The 16,897-nt window shown below is 48.4% G+C and overlaps 6 protein-coding genes across 6 annotated transcripts; 1 reads left to right on the forward strand and 5 right to left on the reverse strand.

The window, feature by feature from the left end:
• Positions 1-129: 129 nt before the first annotated feature.
• Positions 130-1,710, reverse strand: ATNIH1004_000426 (uncharacterized protein; the record flags this gene model as incomplete). Its single annotated transcript, XM_033565140.1, has 3 exons — positions 130-255; positions 321-599; positions 1,234-1,710. The coding sequence occupies 3 exons, from the start codon at positions 1,708-1,710 to the stop codon at positions 130-132; spliced, it is 882 nt and encodes a 293-aa protein (XP_033430897.1).
• A 1,164-nt stretch (positions 1,711-2,874) lies between these two features.
• ATNIH1004_000427 (uncharacterized protein) lies at positions 2,875-3,769 on the reverse strand (the record flags this gene model as incomplete). Its single annotated transcript, XM_033565141.1, has 3 exons — positions 2,875-2,975; positions 3,288-3,652; positions 3,717-3,769. 3 exons carry the CDS (start codon positions 3,767-3,769, stop codon positions 2,875-2,877), a joined length of 519 nt encoding a protein of 172 aa, XP_033430898.1.
• An 830-nt stretch (positions 3,770-4,599) lies between these two features.
• On the reverse strand, positions 4,600-8,281 carry ATNIH1004_000428 (putative C6 transcription factor; the record flags this gene model as incomplete). The annotated part of the gene is made up of 9 exons (XM_033565142.1): positions 4,600-5,300; positions 5,365-6,043; positions 6,095-6,195; positions 6,294-7,280; positions 7,387-7,435; positions 7,484-7,575; positions 7,656-7,991; positions 8,060-8,109; positions 8,166-8,281. The coding sequence occupies 9 exons, from the start codon at positions 8,279-8,281 to the stop codon at positions 4,600-4,602; spliced, it is 3,111 nt and encodes a 1,036-aa protein (XP_033430899.1).
• A 1,304-nt stretch (positions 8,282-9,585) lies between these two features.
• Positions 9,586-10,371, reverse strand: ATNIH1004_000429 (flavin reductase family protein; the record flags this gene model as incomplete). Its single annotated transcript, XM_033565143.1, has 1 exon — positions 9,586-10,371. One exon carries the CDS (start codon positions 10,369-10,371, stop codon positions 9,586-9,588), a length of 786 nt encoding a protein of 261 aa, XP_033430900.1.
• A 3,203-nt stretch (positions 10,372-13,574) lies between these two features.
• On the forward strand, positions 13,575-14,201 carry ATNIH1004_000430 (uncharacterized protein; the record flags this gene model as incomplete). Its single annotated transcript, XM_033565144.1, has 3 exons — positions 13,575-13,792; positions 13,882-13,930; positions 13,995-14,201. The coding sequence occupies 3 exons, from the start codon at positions 13,575-13,577 to the stop codon at positions 14,199-14,201; spliced, it is 474 nt and encodes a 157-aa protein (XP_033430901.1).
• A 530-nt stretch (positions 14,202-14,731) lies between these two features.
• ATNIH1004_000431 (putative acetamidase) lies at positions 14,732-16,700 on the reverse strand (the record flags this gene model as incomplete). Its single annotated transcript, XM_033565145.1, has 5 exons — positions 14,732-14,871; positions 14,931-15,213; positions 15,288-15,463; positions 15,530-15,801; positions 15,862-16,700. 5 exons carry the CDS (start codon positions 16,698-16,700, stop codon positions 14,732-14,734), a joined length of 1,710 nt encoding a protein of 569 aa, XP_033430902.1.
• Positions 16,701-16,897: the final 197 nt, after the last annotated feature.

Here is a 16,897-nt window from a genome sequence, read left to right on the forward strand (position 1 = left end):
GGTTCTGAATCGGCCTTGTGAGAGCAGGCACATCGAGAATTCGATTCAGAACACAGCCCAAAATCCTTGTGATGAAATCATTCAGATCACTAGATGATGAGATGGGTCTGACCCAGTCCAGGAAACCAATCAGCAAACTAGGATACTGGATGATTTCGGATCGCGGGAGTCGGATGGAATAAGTTTCTGTATTGCCTTCTTGACGAAGGAGCTCGAGACAAAGGATTGCACGGAAGGGACAGCGTATGGCATCGCCTGAGTTAATTAGAATAATGTCAAAGAGAGACAGAGAGATCTCTGAGAGGGATATGGTTGCTTACCAGCCATTCAAAGTCACTGTGTAGCCCGTTAAAGCGATCTTTGTGCTTCCAGAATGTCAGAGTCAGACCCAGCATTTCCCGACTGGTGCCAACGAGATTCTGCTCATTGACGACCTTTCGTCGGGTCAAAAGTCTTTCAATAAGAAACCAATCGCACAAGGATACGGGCGTAGAGATCGCCTCCAGGGACATTGAATCCGTCGAGGTCGCTAACTCTGTATACAATGCATGCGGGCAATTACGAGTAAATACCCCCAAGAGGCCCTCTCTTTCAATCGCCTATACTGTGTGAGTGACATAAGAGGAGAGACAGAGAGCAGCATACAATGTTTGTTCTACATCAGATTCTGGCAGAGAACTGCTTGTTACTTCAATTAATCCCAAGATCTCATCGCGGATCATTGCGAACATTGTGCGGGCTCGTAGAACAATCACTGAATATATGCGGCCATCTCCATCAGTTTACATCCAAGAGAGCTACTCGTTTGTCCCATCTCCCAGACAACAAGTCTTCGTCACTGATGAGTAAACCCGACTCAGCAGTGGTGGTCTTCCCCTGAACGTTGACAGAACCTTGTCAATTTTAAACACAGCTGCATAGACCCTTCGTCTCATCCCACACTGTTTCGTGGTCTTCTCTACATCGCTCGGCAACTCTCTGTGGAGTCCAATAGATATGGTAACCGCGACTAGATACCCATGTTGTCTCCAACAGGAGAAACTTGCCATTGTAAGTATCATGTGCCGCTATCACGAGTCTAATAGAAGACAAACACGGCAGATACGTACTCTTATCTCCATTGATGATAGATTCCCGGATATTGTGCCTATAAAGCAGATACACCAGGAGAACGTTAGACGAAAGATATTTGCAGAGACCAATACAAAGCGATGCGCAATTCTTCACCCTCACCATGAGTTGTTTTAGATCCCTAACTGGATAATGTTCGCTATTGAATCGCGAGACGACCTCGCTCTCCGGAGACGAGGATATTGCCCCGAACGCCCAGTAAGTAAACAGAATACCGAGCGCCTCCCAGCGCAGATTCTCTCCACTAAAAGACGGAACCCAGCGTTGAGGATCCTCTTCCACAACAAGAGGCACGGAGCTGTTCCTGGATATAAGACGTGAGAGGCCAACCAGCTTCCCCGAGGGCTGTTTATTCAGCGACGTTCGGAATGTATTCCACATGACATCTGACACGGCTCGTCCAGCGCGTCTGATCCATCCGTCGTTCGGATTGATGTGCTCGGAGAAAAGGAAATTACAGCTCCATTCGTCTGGTATATCTCGCAGAACCAAAATACCCAGGTGCAAGTTATGGGAGACTGGAGCCAAATCATTGGTTTCGCAGCAAGGAAGCCGATGACCGACCGATGTGCCCTCCATTCTGTTAGCCATTCAGAGCATGAACGACTTCGAAATGCTCGCTATGCTCCATGAAGGCCAAGATAAAGTTCATTGGGCCAAGATACTCCGTCGACTCGTCGATGACTGCTGTAGGCTGCGGCGGATTTCCGTAGCGATCATTACTGGTAGCTTCATGGACGCTGGGTAGAGAATGTGGTGCAGTAGTATACGAGGAGACTGGTTCATCGGTGTGAAACTCCCAGATGCGCAGTAGCTCTGTTTTTTTTTTTTTTTTTCCTTGCTTGCACGGAGGGCTTCTCGAGATACATGTTACCGAATGTTTCTGGCACCCTTTACATGCGGGAACTATATGATCGCATGCTAGTTTTCGCTTCCGACATGGCTGACAGCCTGGTTTTCGGCCGTTTCTACGACGGTTAGGAGGCATATCTGAGATCTGAATAGAGTAAAATGATGAGTTGGAGTGCTTGATCATTTATCGCTGTCAACAGGAGGATCTAGATGAGAGAAAGGAATTAGACACGTCTCGAAGCGAATACCACTGGAAAAGGACTAAGTTAGCGTCTCTATGTCTCCAGCGAAGAATCAGTGACTGCAAAAATCAAAACAATTCGATTCGAGGCTCAGAAATGAACGTGAATTAATAAGTACTTAAGTAGTATGGATGGCCTTTGTCTCGGATTGGTTACTGTCGGTGCTCGGATTCGATTCGGAGCTCGGAGCAACCCAGGTATGATGTCATTATAGAATTTTTGATATAGTGCTGGCCAATAAAAGTATAAAATCTCCATATATGTCTATTTGAATTAAATATCCTCATGGCAGAACACGTAATTATCGTGCCTTCCATCAATCTAGTCCCCACCTTGAAGATCCGAGAGAAGCAAAGCAGAATCCCAGTAATATAAATCGCAAGTCCCGAATACAACTGAACCTCGAGGTACGAGTGCGTGCTATCAAGGATCGCCCCAGCAATTAGCACTCCACAGAGAGACCCCGAAGCCACAAAGGACTGAACACATGCCCATTTGCGTGCTCAGAGTTCGAAGGTCCGCAATGAGACTGGTCAGAGCCACAGCGGGAAGCGAGACGAAAGCGCCGGAGAAGAACCCATAAAGAACAGACAAAACGATCAAGCCATTCGAGGTGTCCACAGCAATCCAACCCACTAAAATCGTTCTGCTACAACATGGTGCTGATCAGGAAAAGGTTGAGAAGTCCAAGGAACTGTCCCAGAAGGCCCAGAATGATACGGTCTGGCATGGAGGCGGCGTTGAGCATTGCTACCAGATAGAACGCCAGGTTCTCACCCATTAGGTTCTTCTCGATCCCGTAGGATTGGATGTAGAAAATGGGGCAGAAGAAACGGATATATCCGAAGAACATCGTAGAATAACATTAGGGTGGTTCTTTGAATGCAGACGGCGCAATCAGTAGACGTCTCTGGCTGGTAGTATGCTGCACACGCATCACACTGATTGAAAATAACGACGTTGCCAGAACCGTGAAACCAAGTACGCGTGTCACCTATGCAAACCCGATCTGGGGCTGCAGTTGTCGGAATACAATTGGATACAACATGCCTCCAAACCTACTCCCCGATGCGGCAATACCGGCCGCAATGGCTTTCCTTGAGGAGAAGTGCTGCGGGAGAATCGCCACCGATAGTATATAGAGACATCCATACCCGAGACTGATGGAGAGGGCATGGGCAAGGACCACTTGCCAGTACTGGGTGCAGAGGCTTAAAGCCATGAAGCCGATAACAATCAACGCAGCATCTGTCACGATCAACGCGCGAAAGTAATCGGCATCGTAGAGTGGTCCGGTAATGACCCCAACAAGCGACAGCAGAAAGGCCTGGATGGCTCCAATCCATGAGATATTAGAGTGAGATTCGTGACGCAGAAGGTCGGTTTCGTAAGAAGTCTGGAAATCTCCAAAGGTATTCACCGTACCCCTGTTATGGTGATGATGATCAGGAGGAAAACGGCATTTGGGAAAAGAGGTAATGGTACACATACCAGGAGTTGAAAAATAGGAAAAAAGAGCGTGCTACTTGCGTCCATGCCTGCATACCCCAATTGGGGGGAGTATCATATCCCGTTATTCCAGGCGTCTGCGATGGAGGTCTATTAAGCTCGCCTGTCTGGCTCTGGATGAGTTTCGCTCTGAAAAGATGCCATCATGTCTGAGTGGAGGAGACAAGCATAGGACGAGTTGCTTTGGGGGAGATATACATGCCAGCAACCTCGAACCGTCGACGAGGGCGTATTTAAGATATCTTCTCTACCCTTTTCTCGCGGCTTTGTCCTCGGCCTCGGAGTCATCTAGGAAGGAGGGTGGATGAGAGTCCTTCTCATCCACCCTGCAAGGATCCTAGGACAAGATGGAAAAACCAGATAAATAAAATAGACTAATACATTACACCGATGCTCATCTGCCCAGATCCCAGGAAGCAGGAAGTACTAAGCACCGGAAGAATCAAGCCGTCATAAAGACCCAGTCTATGGGTGCATACTATAATATACATGACACCAGTTTGCAAGATAAAAACTTCCCCCAATCATGCAAATCAATATGAGACCGTAAGATGCTTTCGCGAGACAACCATAAAACGGAGAAGGCAGCATGCGAATGAGGGAACCCGACCCTTCTGCGGAACGAAAAAAGAATAAAATCTCAACGAGGATATCAGTAAGGACAATGAATGAGTCGGGAAAGGTCAGTCCGAAATAAATAAAAAATAAGTAAATAAAAATAGAAATAAAGGAAAACCCTGGACTCGCTCTAATTTCCGTAACAGAGACCGTGACGCCGAAGATACCTTCTTAATCATAACAAAAGCACGACACATCGCTGGACATGGGCACGTAGACTCTTGAGCTATATACGAAAAAACAAGCTCTACTGAGGCGGCCGCGGGGCACTGTCATCAGGACTCATCAGAGTGTAGTTTTGGTGTTCCCCGAAATAATTGAGGACATCTTGAGGAAGGTACTCTAACCAAGGCAGAATCTCCCCGTTAAAGGCGAACGGCAGTTGATCTTGATGCTGAAGACTGGCCATATCAATATCCTGACTTCCTATCATCACATCGCCGTGGGCGCCTGCTGATGGGTGAAATTCCGGAACTCTTGAGCTTATGTGCCCACCGCTTGGATGTTGCTCACTTGGCGCCGACGGAAGGTTGTAACTATACGAAGAGGACTGCGTCTCGAGTCGCGATGAAGGGACGTTTGGAGGATACGCGGCCTGAGATGCTGGAGGACGAGATGTAGAATATGAATTGTTCAGGCCTAAAAGGAGATTCGCATCGGAAGTGGAGACTCGTGCAGACGGCAATGGGGAGAACTTGGCCGACCCCGCTGCAATAGACGGGTTCGACGTTGCGGACGTCGTTCGAGCCGGCTCGAGCGATTGAGAATATGAATTCGGGCTCTGATTACTACCGGACTGTATAGGTAACGTGGGATAACTGTGGCTGTATTGGGAGGAGTAAGCAGGCCGGTTGGGTGCCGAATCTACCTGTGTTGCAGGCATCTGGTAAAGCAAGCTCAGGTTAGGCTGGGAGGAGTTGGTCGCTCCAGTAAGGGCCCAGCCGATTGCTGGAACAAAGAGCGAGTCAGCATGCCACCAATACTAGACGATCGTCCTAGAAAATAATCTTACCTTGACTGGGGTCGATTTTTGGGGAACATTTCCTGTCCGACGAGGAATCTACAGCCATTCCTGATCCCTCTGGGCCAGTTGCAGTGCCCATAGAACCCGATCGTCGCCAATTGGATGCTGCAAGAGACTGGACCGGAGACACGTCGGCTGTGCTTTCCATCTCTTCCACGGTATATAAAAGGGGATCGACGATTCCCTTAGCCTTCTGATCTAGAACTGTAAGGATGTACTTTGTTCCCTCCCAATACGTCTCAAGTGCCTTGAGTGCTTTGTAGCATCGCTGATAATTCTCTTTAGCGGCGGACGCCAGAAGAATATGCTTTGCAGTCGGTTTTCGGTCTGTTCCACCAGAGGGGTCCAAATTGGGCATAACAAAGCCACTGGTTTGATTGGCCAGTAAGGGTTGACTGGGGGGAGAACCGGACCTTGACGAGGGTGACGTGTAATATGCACTCTCCATAAGAAATGCACACGCAGCAATGTACATTGGCTGACTGGTGAAGGGGTTTCCAATAAAGCTTTTCCCATCCACCAACTCGGAGAATGACAGAATATCTGCAATAGTCTTAGCAGACGACATCGACAGCTCTCGACTGTTCGGATAAAGATGCTGTATGGTCCCGCCAAAGGAATTCAGGAGAGTGGGTTGATGGAGGAGGACTATTAAAGTATGGAACCACTATGAATATGAGCATCATAGACAATCGTATGATAGAAGAGGCATGCTTACAAAATGGAGGAGAATAAAATTGGTTCCTTCCTTTGCCTTCACATACGCTTGAAAGTTGGCCGCGTTAAAATGAAGCCTAGGGGACAAGCGCTGGTAGATACCTGAAAATGATCAGAATGAGCGGCATGTACGCTAAAAAAAAAAAAAAAAAAAAAAAAAAAAAAAAAAAAAAAAAAAATACAACCACAGGGATGAATACCTGTCAGGTCACTCTCCATTCCAGCTAGTCTTTTCAGAGTCTCCGTTGTGACGTGATTTACGTCTTGGATTCCATTTATCAAATCCGTCACCCTTCCATACAGGTGTATTATGCGAATAAGCGGCGGAAATGGTGCAGGCCAACCGTTGGGAAGCAGAGATTCTGACTGAAGAGGAAAACACAGCTCTATGTCTTCATCACGCAAAGTTACTGGCCTCCCGGTGCCTGATGATATCACTCTGTCGAGAAAGAAAATGCTCCAAAAGGTGTCCACTCTTTCCCTTTCCCAAGCACGTTGATGATCAACGCTCTGTGCCTCCTTGGCCGGGCTTTGAGAGACCTGAGGATCATCATATTGCTCCTCCCTCAGCTTTCCAGCTTGCCCGGACATAACTGCGTTTGGCGTTACGCCACTTTGCCCATAGCTATATTTTAGCCCTTGGACCTTCTGCATCCCAAGATCCTGGGCCATTCGGATGGAGATGCCCAGGTACATCCACAGGCCACTATCATGGTTGGAGCCAAACTCCTCATAAGCCAACAACAGACATGCTTGAACAACGGATAATGTTGGACATGAGAGAGAGTCGACGAGGGCACCCATCGCTCTGTGGGCAAACGAATGGCCACGATCAGACTTCCTTATGTCGGGTGGGGGTGCTGAGCCATCAATCGGGGGAGCCTGGGCGGGGCTCAATAACGGATGAGGAGAAAATCTGGCCGATAGAGCACAGACTGCATCGACAAGCATGGTATCGACTTTTTTGTCCTTCAAATCGCGAAGAAACCTCTCTCGTTGGAGGAAGGGGAAATTGCATCCCAGATGTGTAAAGAAGAGGTCGCAAAGGTGAGTCACGAGGTTGCTTACTGGTAAAGAGTCATCTCGATCATAAAACGGAATGGTGTTTGCATCACGGCTTTCAGTTGCGGAATTTAAAGGGTTTAATGAGACATCGAATTTTGGGCTTCGGAGAGGTGATAGCGACTCTATAAATATAGCAGATGATGTCAGTTAGAGAGCTGAGGGGATGTATGATGTCCATCGTAGTCAACGGTCGCCAAGGGGTTACGCGTGATATTCGGAAGCACATACCGGATGAAATGGATGGGTTACTCTTGCGTGAGCCACGGACCTGGACAACCTGCGTATAATTAGCGCTGGTGTTCAGATATAGTAGAAGGATATATACCATTTGTTTAAAGCCAGGAACAATGGCTGTCGGTCCAAAATATCTGAAATATGGAACATGGGTACGAACACCGGAGCTAAGAGACGTCCGACCTAGCATCCAATGAGCTCGGGAAAACATAACAAGACTCGCCATGAGGATAAAAGGCCGAATGAAAAGGTGCGCAACATACTACTTTCTGGACTCTCACCGGCGGCCTGTTGTTCGGACTCTTTCGTGGTTCGCGACGATGTATCCCTTGTCAAAGAGGCATCTTTCGCATCCGATGGCCGCGAGACTTCGGAGGGCTTATCAAGGCTGTCACCGCATGGCACCGTGGTGGGCTGAGGAGAGTCTGGGGAGCGACTCTCCACTTTGATCGGTGCGCGCGAGTTGGGAACTTCACTTGGACCAGAGATGGAGGGGAGGTTTGCATTACGGGAAGCGGCATCGGATTGTGATCGGAGATGAGAGGGAGGCTCGCTATATCCCAGGCAGATGTGGTTGTAGTCAGAGCAGGTTTTGCACACTAGTAGAAAGTATCGATCAGTAACAAAAGATCGGTCACTATGGATAGAAACATCCGCTTCGTCCTACCTGGTTGTTCACCTGAGCATCGTATTTTGCGCTTGCGACATGTCCGACATCTGTCCAGGATAAGTAAACTTGGGGTCAAGGAAGGATCCAGTAGGAGGAAGCTTACGCCGCGTTCACTCGTCGCCGTTTAGTCTGGGGTTGACCATCGGTCGAGACGAAACGGATTTGTCTTGGGGGAGGAACACTACTGGCGGCGTTCTTCTGGGGAGAAGGGAGGCTCATTGCGAGCAAGTGGTCATCCGTGCTCACAACACATTGGGCGGCTCTCTCGTTGATGCTGTCTACGGCGATCGAACGTTCCCGGTAATACGACCGAAGGAAGTGGCCAAGGAGGGTAACGGAGATCGGAGAGAACGGCGATATGGAATAGCTTTGGAGAGAAGCACCCAGCGGAGAGAAAAATCCATGGACAAGAGGAATCCCACGTCGTGGCCGGTGTGAAGATCGGATGGACCAAGAAGGGAGAGGGAGTGGGAGGTGAGGGGAAGGACTTAATTGTTTTTTTTTTTTTTTCTGGTAAGTTATGCAACTCTGATTTGATAGACCAAAATAATAATAATCTGGATCATAATAATTCTTGCCAGAACGCCGTCAGATAGGGGAGACAGGCAAAGCAGGAGGTCAGGAAGTCATGAATGCCAGCGAATCGCAATATCGGCCGGAAAGCCACGAACGGGCCCAAGCCCTTTTCCTAGTCGGACTCTGACCGCCCAGCGTAATTTACGGAGTAGTGATGCTCCATTTGCTTTGCTTCTTCGGCGCTTCTTTATCCACCGACTACGTTCAATTCTGGTTCCAACTGGGTCTTTGGAGGATTCGGAAATTTTCCGTACGTGAATACAATTGAGAAACAAGAGAGACTCTAAAAAAGAGAGACAGGATAGAGATTAAACGAATGAAACAAAAAAAATAAAAAATAAAAAACAAAATAAAAAAAGAAGATTGGTTGTTCCGCCCCCAAAACCAGTGACTGGGTCATGGGATGCTCATGTGACGCTCTTCGGGGGAGTATATGATTACGATCCATGTTTCTGGAATCACATCCGGCCGTTCTCCAGAATCCTTTGCCAGCTGAAACGGGGAAAGTACAAGAAAATTGTGTACTTTCGCATGACCAAAAATCTGACTAAAAGAGTGGTTCCTGCAGGTCCTAGCTTTCCCTTCGTGAGCTTCTCCCCGGTATTTTTGTCCCAAACACCAGGCGATCACATCATATCGGGAACGTGGAGTCTGGACTTCTGGGGAAGGAAATTGTGGCTGCTTTCTCCGGAGGTCCGGAGAAACTTGCGGTGGATTCAATCGCCTGTGGTCCAGTCGTTGGCACACAAAGACCAGACCATTCGTTCTCCACGTCTAGTAGTGCGACCGAGGGTCGGTGTTAAGTCCGGTCGTAGTAGGGGATTCGACTGCTACCACACTGAGATACAACGATATCAGATGTTCTACCGGCATATGATTGCTTGTGTATTTATAGCAAAGCGATCCGATTCATAATTATTCTCTATTTTACGATCTATATGTCATGTCTAAAACTGCGGTCTCGGTAACTCGATCGCTTCCGTGGTTCGTCCATATTGTATACCACCTAACCGACTGATCGGTTTCAATACCTTCAGGTTCACAATGCTCTTGTCCTCGTTGATGGCGTCTTCTCTTGCCCAGAATCGGACTCCCTCAATAATGGCCAGCACTCCAGTTTTCTTTCCCGGAGACTGCCGGCTCTCGAATTCTTTGATTTCAACCAGTTTCCCTTCAATTGCCAACACCGACTCCTTCACCCGGGCGGCTTGAACGACGGAACTAGGTGCTTGGTGCAGCCCTGACACCTCCCACTCGGAAAGGCCATATGGTGCATTGATTGCGGTCGCATTAGCGGCTTCGACAAAATGCTCCGAGATGATGTTAATGACACACTCCTTGGTCTCAGCGAGGTTCTTCAGCGTGTCTTTGGGCCTCTCAAGAGATCCAGTCAGGCCCGCCACGAAGAGAGGAGGATCGTGGTTGATGACCTGTGAATAGCTGAAAGGTGCCAGGTTGGTCGACTGTCCATCCTTCGCTTTCGTGCTGATCAGCGCAATCGGTCGAGGGACCATTCCGGAGATCAGAAACTTGTAGTTAGATGCACTCGGTCGCCCTTCTTCGTATGGGTCAATTTCAACGTGGCCTTTCTTCAAGCTCTCGCCACCATCGTTTGCGCCATCGCCTTGTTTCCAGGTGGGGTTTGGCGGCTTTGAGAAGGTGACCTCAATGCCATGCTTGAAATCCGGCCGCGAGGCCTGGATCTTGTCAAAATCGTCTCTCACTTTAAACATTGTCGTTGTGTGGCTAATGAAGCGACAAGGTGGAAGACTAACTGGGAAGATGGAGGCTCTGTAACGGCTTCATCATTGTTAGCAGTATGCTTACTCGCATGTGGCGTGGAATCAACATCGGGATTGTTCCGACCAAGATCTTGTCGATATTCCAAGCCTCACGCTTCAGCTATCAAACGGAGGGGAAGAAACTCACAATGAGGGCAGAGATTGTCTATGAAAGTGTGCCGCGCGAAATAACAGAGAGCGATGCATGTAAGGCGAAGATGGCACCTTATTGATAGTTTCCACATCATGTCGGTTGACGATGACGGGCCATTTAAACCGCATCCGAAGCTGGTCCGTAATTCCACGCACGGCCTGGTAGAGTGGATACTAGCCCTCACCGCGTATCTGCAGTTTTGATGGGGGCGAGTGTGTGGCAATACCCCCACTGGCGATCGATACCTGGCCGATCATCAATCATTTGTCAGCGGGATGGCTCTCATAACTACTGGGAAGTACGCAAATATGTGGTTGATTTCTTCAGTGGATGTCTTGTGGATGTAGGAGTACTAACTTGACTACTGAATAAGTACTTGAAGAAGTAGGGATTGACAGTGAGACAAGCATCAGGCAATGGAATAGATACGAGAACATCAGAACATCACCACAGGCTACATCTATATTGCGATATTCCACTTTGAAAAGGGCTGCTCGGGTATGTTGATACTTTTTTAAGGAGTTTTTGTAGTAGTTAATTGAAATAAATAGAAGTAGCTACAAGGTTAGAATGAAGAAAAAAGCTCAGATGCTTAGATAAATAAACGAAATCTAAATACTCATATAACCATAACCATCTAGATGAATCTGAACTATTATGATCCTATATATAAGAAAAGCCAACCAATACACTATTGTGAGCAGACTCGTGAGTTCATTAACTAGCCTAGGGCTACTGTTTTAGGTATATCCTCTCCTTAAAAATTCCTTATAACTCAAGTACGAGGGAAATATTCTGCACAGTACCACTTTTCCAATCACCGATCACTCTTATCTCTCCCAGCTACCAGACCTGATGGTAAACATAGCGAATGAGGCGAGGAGTCCCCCCAGAAACGACAGCACGTTCTCATCTCTTCCATGGTCTCATCTGGCTTGGTAGGGAAGGTTGTTCCAAATATCCTCATTTCAATCCCATAGGCAATCTTATATTATCGAGCGAATGGTGACTGGGCTTCTAAATGAATCATTGTCCTATGGCATTTGTTTTGCATGAGGCGTCATACCATAGATCGGAAGCTATATTATTTCGAGGCGATGGTCATGTTGTACGGCTAGGAATAGAGTGGATTTGACTAGAGAATGCTCAGTATCTGCAGTTTGGAGGAGGAAGTAACTCCACGGACGTACTCGGTACCGTCGGTGTTCCGCATCTTCGATCACTATAAATGTCGTCATCAAATGGACCATGGCCTTTCTGGAAACTGGGGAGCCAAATCTCTGGAAGTTTGGAAGTTAAGTGATTGTCTACCAGATCGTCACACAGATATCCGAAGGCTAGAACGGTATGAATCACAACTGCATGGTAGTGCGCCCGCACAATCGGACGATTGTGACGCTCTAGGAATTCAGTGAGCCACGAGAAGACAGGTAGCGGGGCAAGTGGCCAACGCCTGTGCATTGATGTTGCTATACAGTATTGGCCAATATCGATGAGAACCGTCAGTATGTGATGACTGATTCCACTGACAAGATCCAGTATACACGAAAACGGGGGGTGACAGCATTTGCTTCGACGGAGACCTACCAAGTTAGGACGGCTCACATGGAGCAAGGAGGGCACAAAATGGGATGCTTAAACTGTAAAATTCAAAGGAAAAGGAAACACAGATCAACTAAAAGAGCGAGGGGGATAGCAAGAAAATTAGCCATCTTGACGTTAGGGAAAGCCAAGAGCCCTGAGTCCCAGCCCTAACATTATGGTCAATAAACATACTCCAGAACCTCCCCCCACATCTCCAGCTGTTCGTTTGTTTCTTCTCCATATACCTCCCTCCAGACATCTTCACAACGCCTTCCCTTACCTCTATTCCGACCGATTGTCTTCTTCTGATCCTTCAAAGCTGCGATACTATATCTCAGTCGATCGCCCTCTCTCCAACATGAAAACGGCTCCACTTCGTCTATTCCTCCAACGTGTACTCCGTCTTAGGCCGGCTGGGACCGCGCGATATCCAGTGATGCTGTGATGGCAGTAATTGATCTTTTTATATGTATCCCCGCCTGCTAGAATATCATTAAATTCATTTTTCACTTTTAGGTACGCGCAACAAGAATTGTGGTGGGACACTTCCAGATGGGACAATTCGCGCCCTTTCCCGCTCGATTCATTGAGTGTAGATGCTCAGGAATCATCTCCTGATGATGTGCGACAAGCCCTTGACTGGAAATACTTGATCAGACGCATTGAAGGTATCTGCCTGCACAATATCGAATGGGGCCAAGACTGTCTTTACTACATCAGGAAGGCTAATTCTGAAAAAACACCTCCAGAATGGCTCACCTGGAAAGACAATTTCCGTCGCTCCATGTATCAATCATTGCTGATGGATGCGGTCTTGTGTCGGGCATATCAGGAGCCTTTAGCTCTATCGAATAAAGGTGACTATCCTGGGCACTATTTGGAGGATTGCGACAAGTGACTCAACGATCTGGATGAACCTCTAATGAAAAGCGAAGAAATAGCCTATCTACTCAAGTGCCCCGTCTTTAACTGCGAGGCTTACGATGGCCAAGACCCTATCTACAAGTAGCTGGCGGATTTTCTGAGGCAACAAAACGAACATTGACCCCTGCTACTAGACATTTATCCCGAGGACGCAACTGCAGATAACCTCGACGGGAACCATGCCAAAGTACACGCGAAGATGGTGCAATGTCTGTTATCGTCTATGACTCTCTTAAACCAGGCTGGTGATTCCCTCTTCAAGAAAGGCGATGAAAATACGAATAACCCAGCAGAAAAGTGACGGTTGTACGCTTAGTGTCATTCCACCCTGAAATCCTCGCTTTGACAGCCAATCCTCAGAATGCACACCAGGCTCTTCTGCTCAAAGAGCCCCTACCCCAAGAGACGGAGAAATCTTCATGGCATCCGTGTTCCCGGTTTATGAATCTATTTCTTGATGTTATGCGCTCGTCATCCGGCCAGCGAAATCACTATGGGGAGGAGTACCCGACTCTGCCTCCCCTTGCAGGTCTTCCAGTATATCTTCCGAACGTTCCTGGGGCTCCGGTTTTTAGACGATGTCTTGGAGAAGGAAGATCTCGACGTTTCCCTTAGGCTATTCGTGCATCATCCACTCATCTGCCGCATTTTCCTGGACGGGTGGCATTACGAAGCCCCAACATTGTTTGACACTCCGGACGGAGAGGACGAGTACGAAGCAAGTTATGCCTGAGAAATACGTGGGCGGTGTTAATTCTACGATGGAGAAATCCCTCGCACTAACTTTGTCCGTTCTCGAGGCAGATTTGGACTCATCGAAGCATTGCCAAGGAGAAGAAAAACCCAAGGGTAGGGAGTGAGGAACAAACAGAAAAACGCTCATTCTGCATGTGAGGTTGACAAGAAGGTCCAGGGACTACACACACTAGAGAACCAGAGATTGTCAGGATTGTCTGCCGTCATTTCTCCCGTGGCGACCCGGCAATCATTGTCACCTAATCATAGACCTCGTGCCATGCACGAAAATAGGCATGTTGGCCTTCCTGCTGGGAAGAACGCATGTAAGGCGTTGGCAATCCAGAATTATCATTGGGCCCGCGATGGCAATGAGACAGCATGAAACCAATGTATTTTGTCTTCTGGTGTTACATAGCGAACTTGCACGAAGAGCCAAAGTGATTGCAGGACGTCGACCACGGCCTGTGGAAGGAGGAAGCGAAACCACGAAAGGAGACGGTTAAAAGACAACGTAGGAAACTTAGAAGTATAGAGTGTTTCTGAGAAAATATAGCAAAGAGAGAAAGGAAAAGAAGCCCGCCACAACGCAAGTTTTTTCATTTTATCGAACTTCCATAGAGGGCAGAGAATCTTGGATAGAAAAGACAGTTGCTGTGTGGTGTAGAAGGCATCGACTATAAACTGCATCTCGAAAACACCTTCAAGTTAAGTGCCCAGTATTATAGCCTCTGTATGTTGAGTAGATGGCAATCCCGTTCCTACCCTCTATGGCCCTGTATACTTGGCTCTATCAGAGCATAGCTTGTTATAGAATTACATAGGACCCTACATTTCCAAGTTGACACATCATGCATGGGATATGGCATGATAGAGAAAATTACCACTTCAGTGCGAAGAGATAAAAAGATCCATTCACAACTTTGACGCTACCAGATTGCCTGCTCCCATGGTCTGTTCAATGATCTTGGACACCGCAACACACATTTCTTCTCCAAACCGTCCGCCAACCACCTGAACACCAACAGGCATACCATCCACAAGGTCAATATCATCTACATTCCGTTCATCAGTAACAAGAATCGCTCAGAGATAGGTCTCCCAGTTCACTTACACTGCTCCTTTGTGAATCGATCACTGTCATTCCTGGGGACATGGCTATGCCATTCCTGATCTGGCGAATCTTTCTCTTTGGAGGCGACGGTGACTGGAACAGCCATGGCAGCATATCCTAAAAAGTTCCAGATGCTCGTATACCCTACGTACTGGCTGCCCCGGACCCAGGTCCACGGTTCATAGCCCACCCAGGTCGAAGCTGGCATGATGAGCGCGTCAACTCCCGACGAGGTCCAGCGATCTAGATAGGAGGTCTCGTAGGCGTATTTGTCCGCATGAAGCTGAGAAGGACAATAAATTGAAATTGGGTAAGCTATAATGCTAACATTGCCAAATCAGTGAATGTGTCTCGCACCTGGTGTGTCTGCGAAGTTGTGAGAAGATCCGCCTGTGTGCCAACAAGCATCCCCTGAATGAGTGGTTCACCACTCAATTCTATCTTCGTGCGACATCCCTCTCCTCCATCAGATAAGATGGCTTTTAGCCAGAGCAAGTATGCGTAGCCGTGAGAGGAGGCATCCCATTCGAACACTGGAACTTCCGATCAGCGGTGTCTCATCTCCTGTGTCCGTCAGTTCCGATATGGATGAAGCGTACCTTCGTGCCCGGCAGCTCGTAGTGAGTCTACAATCTCTCGCACCGCTCTCGCAATCGGAGGCTGAACCTTCACCATCCCGTCGTCAATTACAAACCCGACTTTGAGACGTTTATTGCCGATCGAGGCCAGGTTGGTGCGCCATGGGACCGGAACTACGTGCGGGTCGATCGTCCACGAAGACGCCCATGGCAATGCCTCCATGTATCGCTCAATGGTCGCTAGACTGTTGCTCATTGGGCCGGCCACGGAGCGCACAATATCCTGCTGAGCACTAGATGGGCGAGAGACGATGAGTATCCCTTCAGCAGGATAGAGTTGCCCTTTTTCTTACCTTCCTCGCTCATACGGATGTCTCCCCTGACTCGGACACAGTCCATACATGCCACACACACTGGCAGGAATTCGAATCGAACCTCCTAAGTCGGTTCCAATCCCCAGCACGCTGCCTCGGGCACTCACCAGCGCAGACTCGCCACCCGAGCTGCCCCCGGAGATCAGCCTGCGATTGAGGGGGTGCACGCACTGGCCGTAAACATGATTATACGAGTCCGACATCATCATCGACTGCGGCAGATTGGTCTTGACGTAGAGCACTGCACCCAGGCGACGCAGCGTTTTAGCCACCGACTTGTCCGCCGGAGCAGGGTTGTTGATCAGACCAACCCATCCTAGTCCGATCATCATCAGTCTCTTCGTGGGGGAGCATTCTGACGGGCTGGAGAGTGTCCTACCAATTGAAGTATCCATGCCTTTCACCGATAACACATCCTTAATTGACACTGGCAACCCATGCAATGGTCCTGCCGTGCGTCCCGTCGTGGCCAGGTACTCATCCAGCTGCTTCGCCGTGGTAAAAGCCTCGTCGAAGAAGATCTCAGTACAGCAGTTGGTGAGTTGGTGAGCCAATGCCGCTCGCTTGGCGAAAGCGCGCGTCAGCTCCAGAGATGACAGCGCTTGGGAATGAAGTTTGGCCAGGAGAATGTTGATGTCGGTCTCCTCCGTGAGGGACCTTTCAATCGGAGTGAGGTTCTCACGGAGATATCTTAGCACATTGGGGGTCGAGTCCACCGACGGGATATACTCCAGCCGCCATTCGGGGGGGATCAGAGACAGTTGTTGGGCACGCTTTTGCGCTGCGAGGTCTTCGAACGATGGGTTGATAACTTCCATGATGGGGGAAATAGTACGTACTACTTCATGGTCATGAAGGGAAGGTCGTTCACCCATGATTACAACTGGGATTATATAGTATCAGGATCCATGTACTCGAGTAACAGGGGTAGTCCTCATACTCAGGAGCTGCTGATAGATTGCTTTCCTCTTCGGGAAAAAGCCCTTCCTCCAATGCGTCCACTTGCTGTCCAGAT

The sequence above is a fragment of the Aspergillus tanneri genome (assembly GCF_003426965.1).
Source record: "Aspergillus tanneri strain NIH1004 chromosome Unknown AapTan_2_pilon_pilon_pilon, whole genome shotgun sequence".
NCBI classification, from domain to species: Eukaryota; Fungi; Ascomycota; class Eurotiomycetes; order Eurotiales; family Aspergillaceae; genus Aspergillus; species Aspergillus tanneri.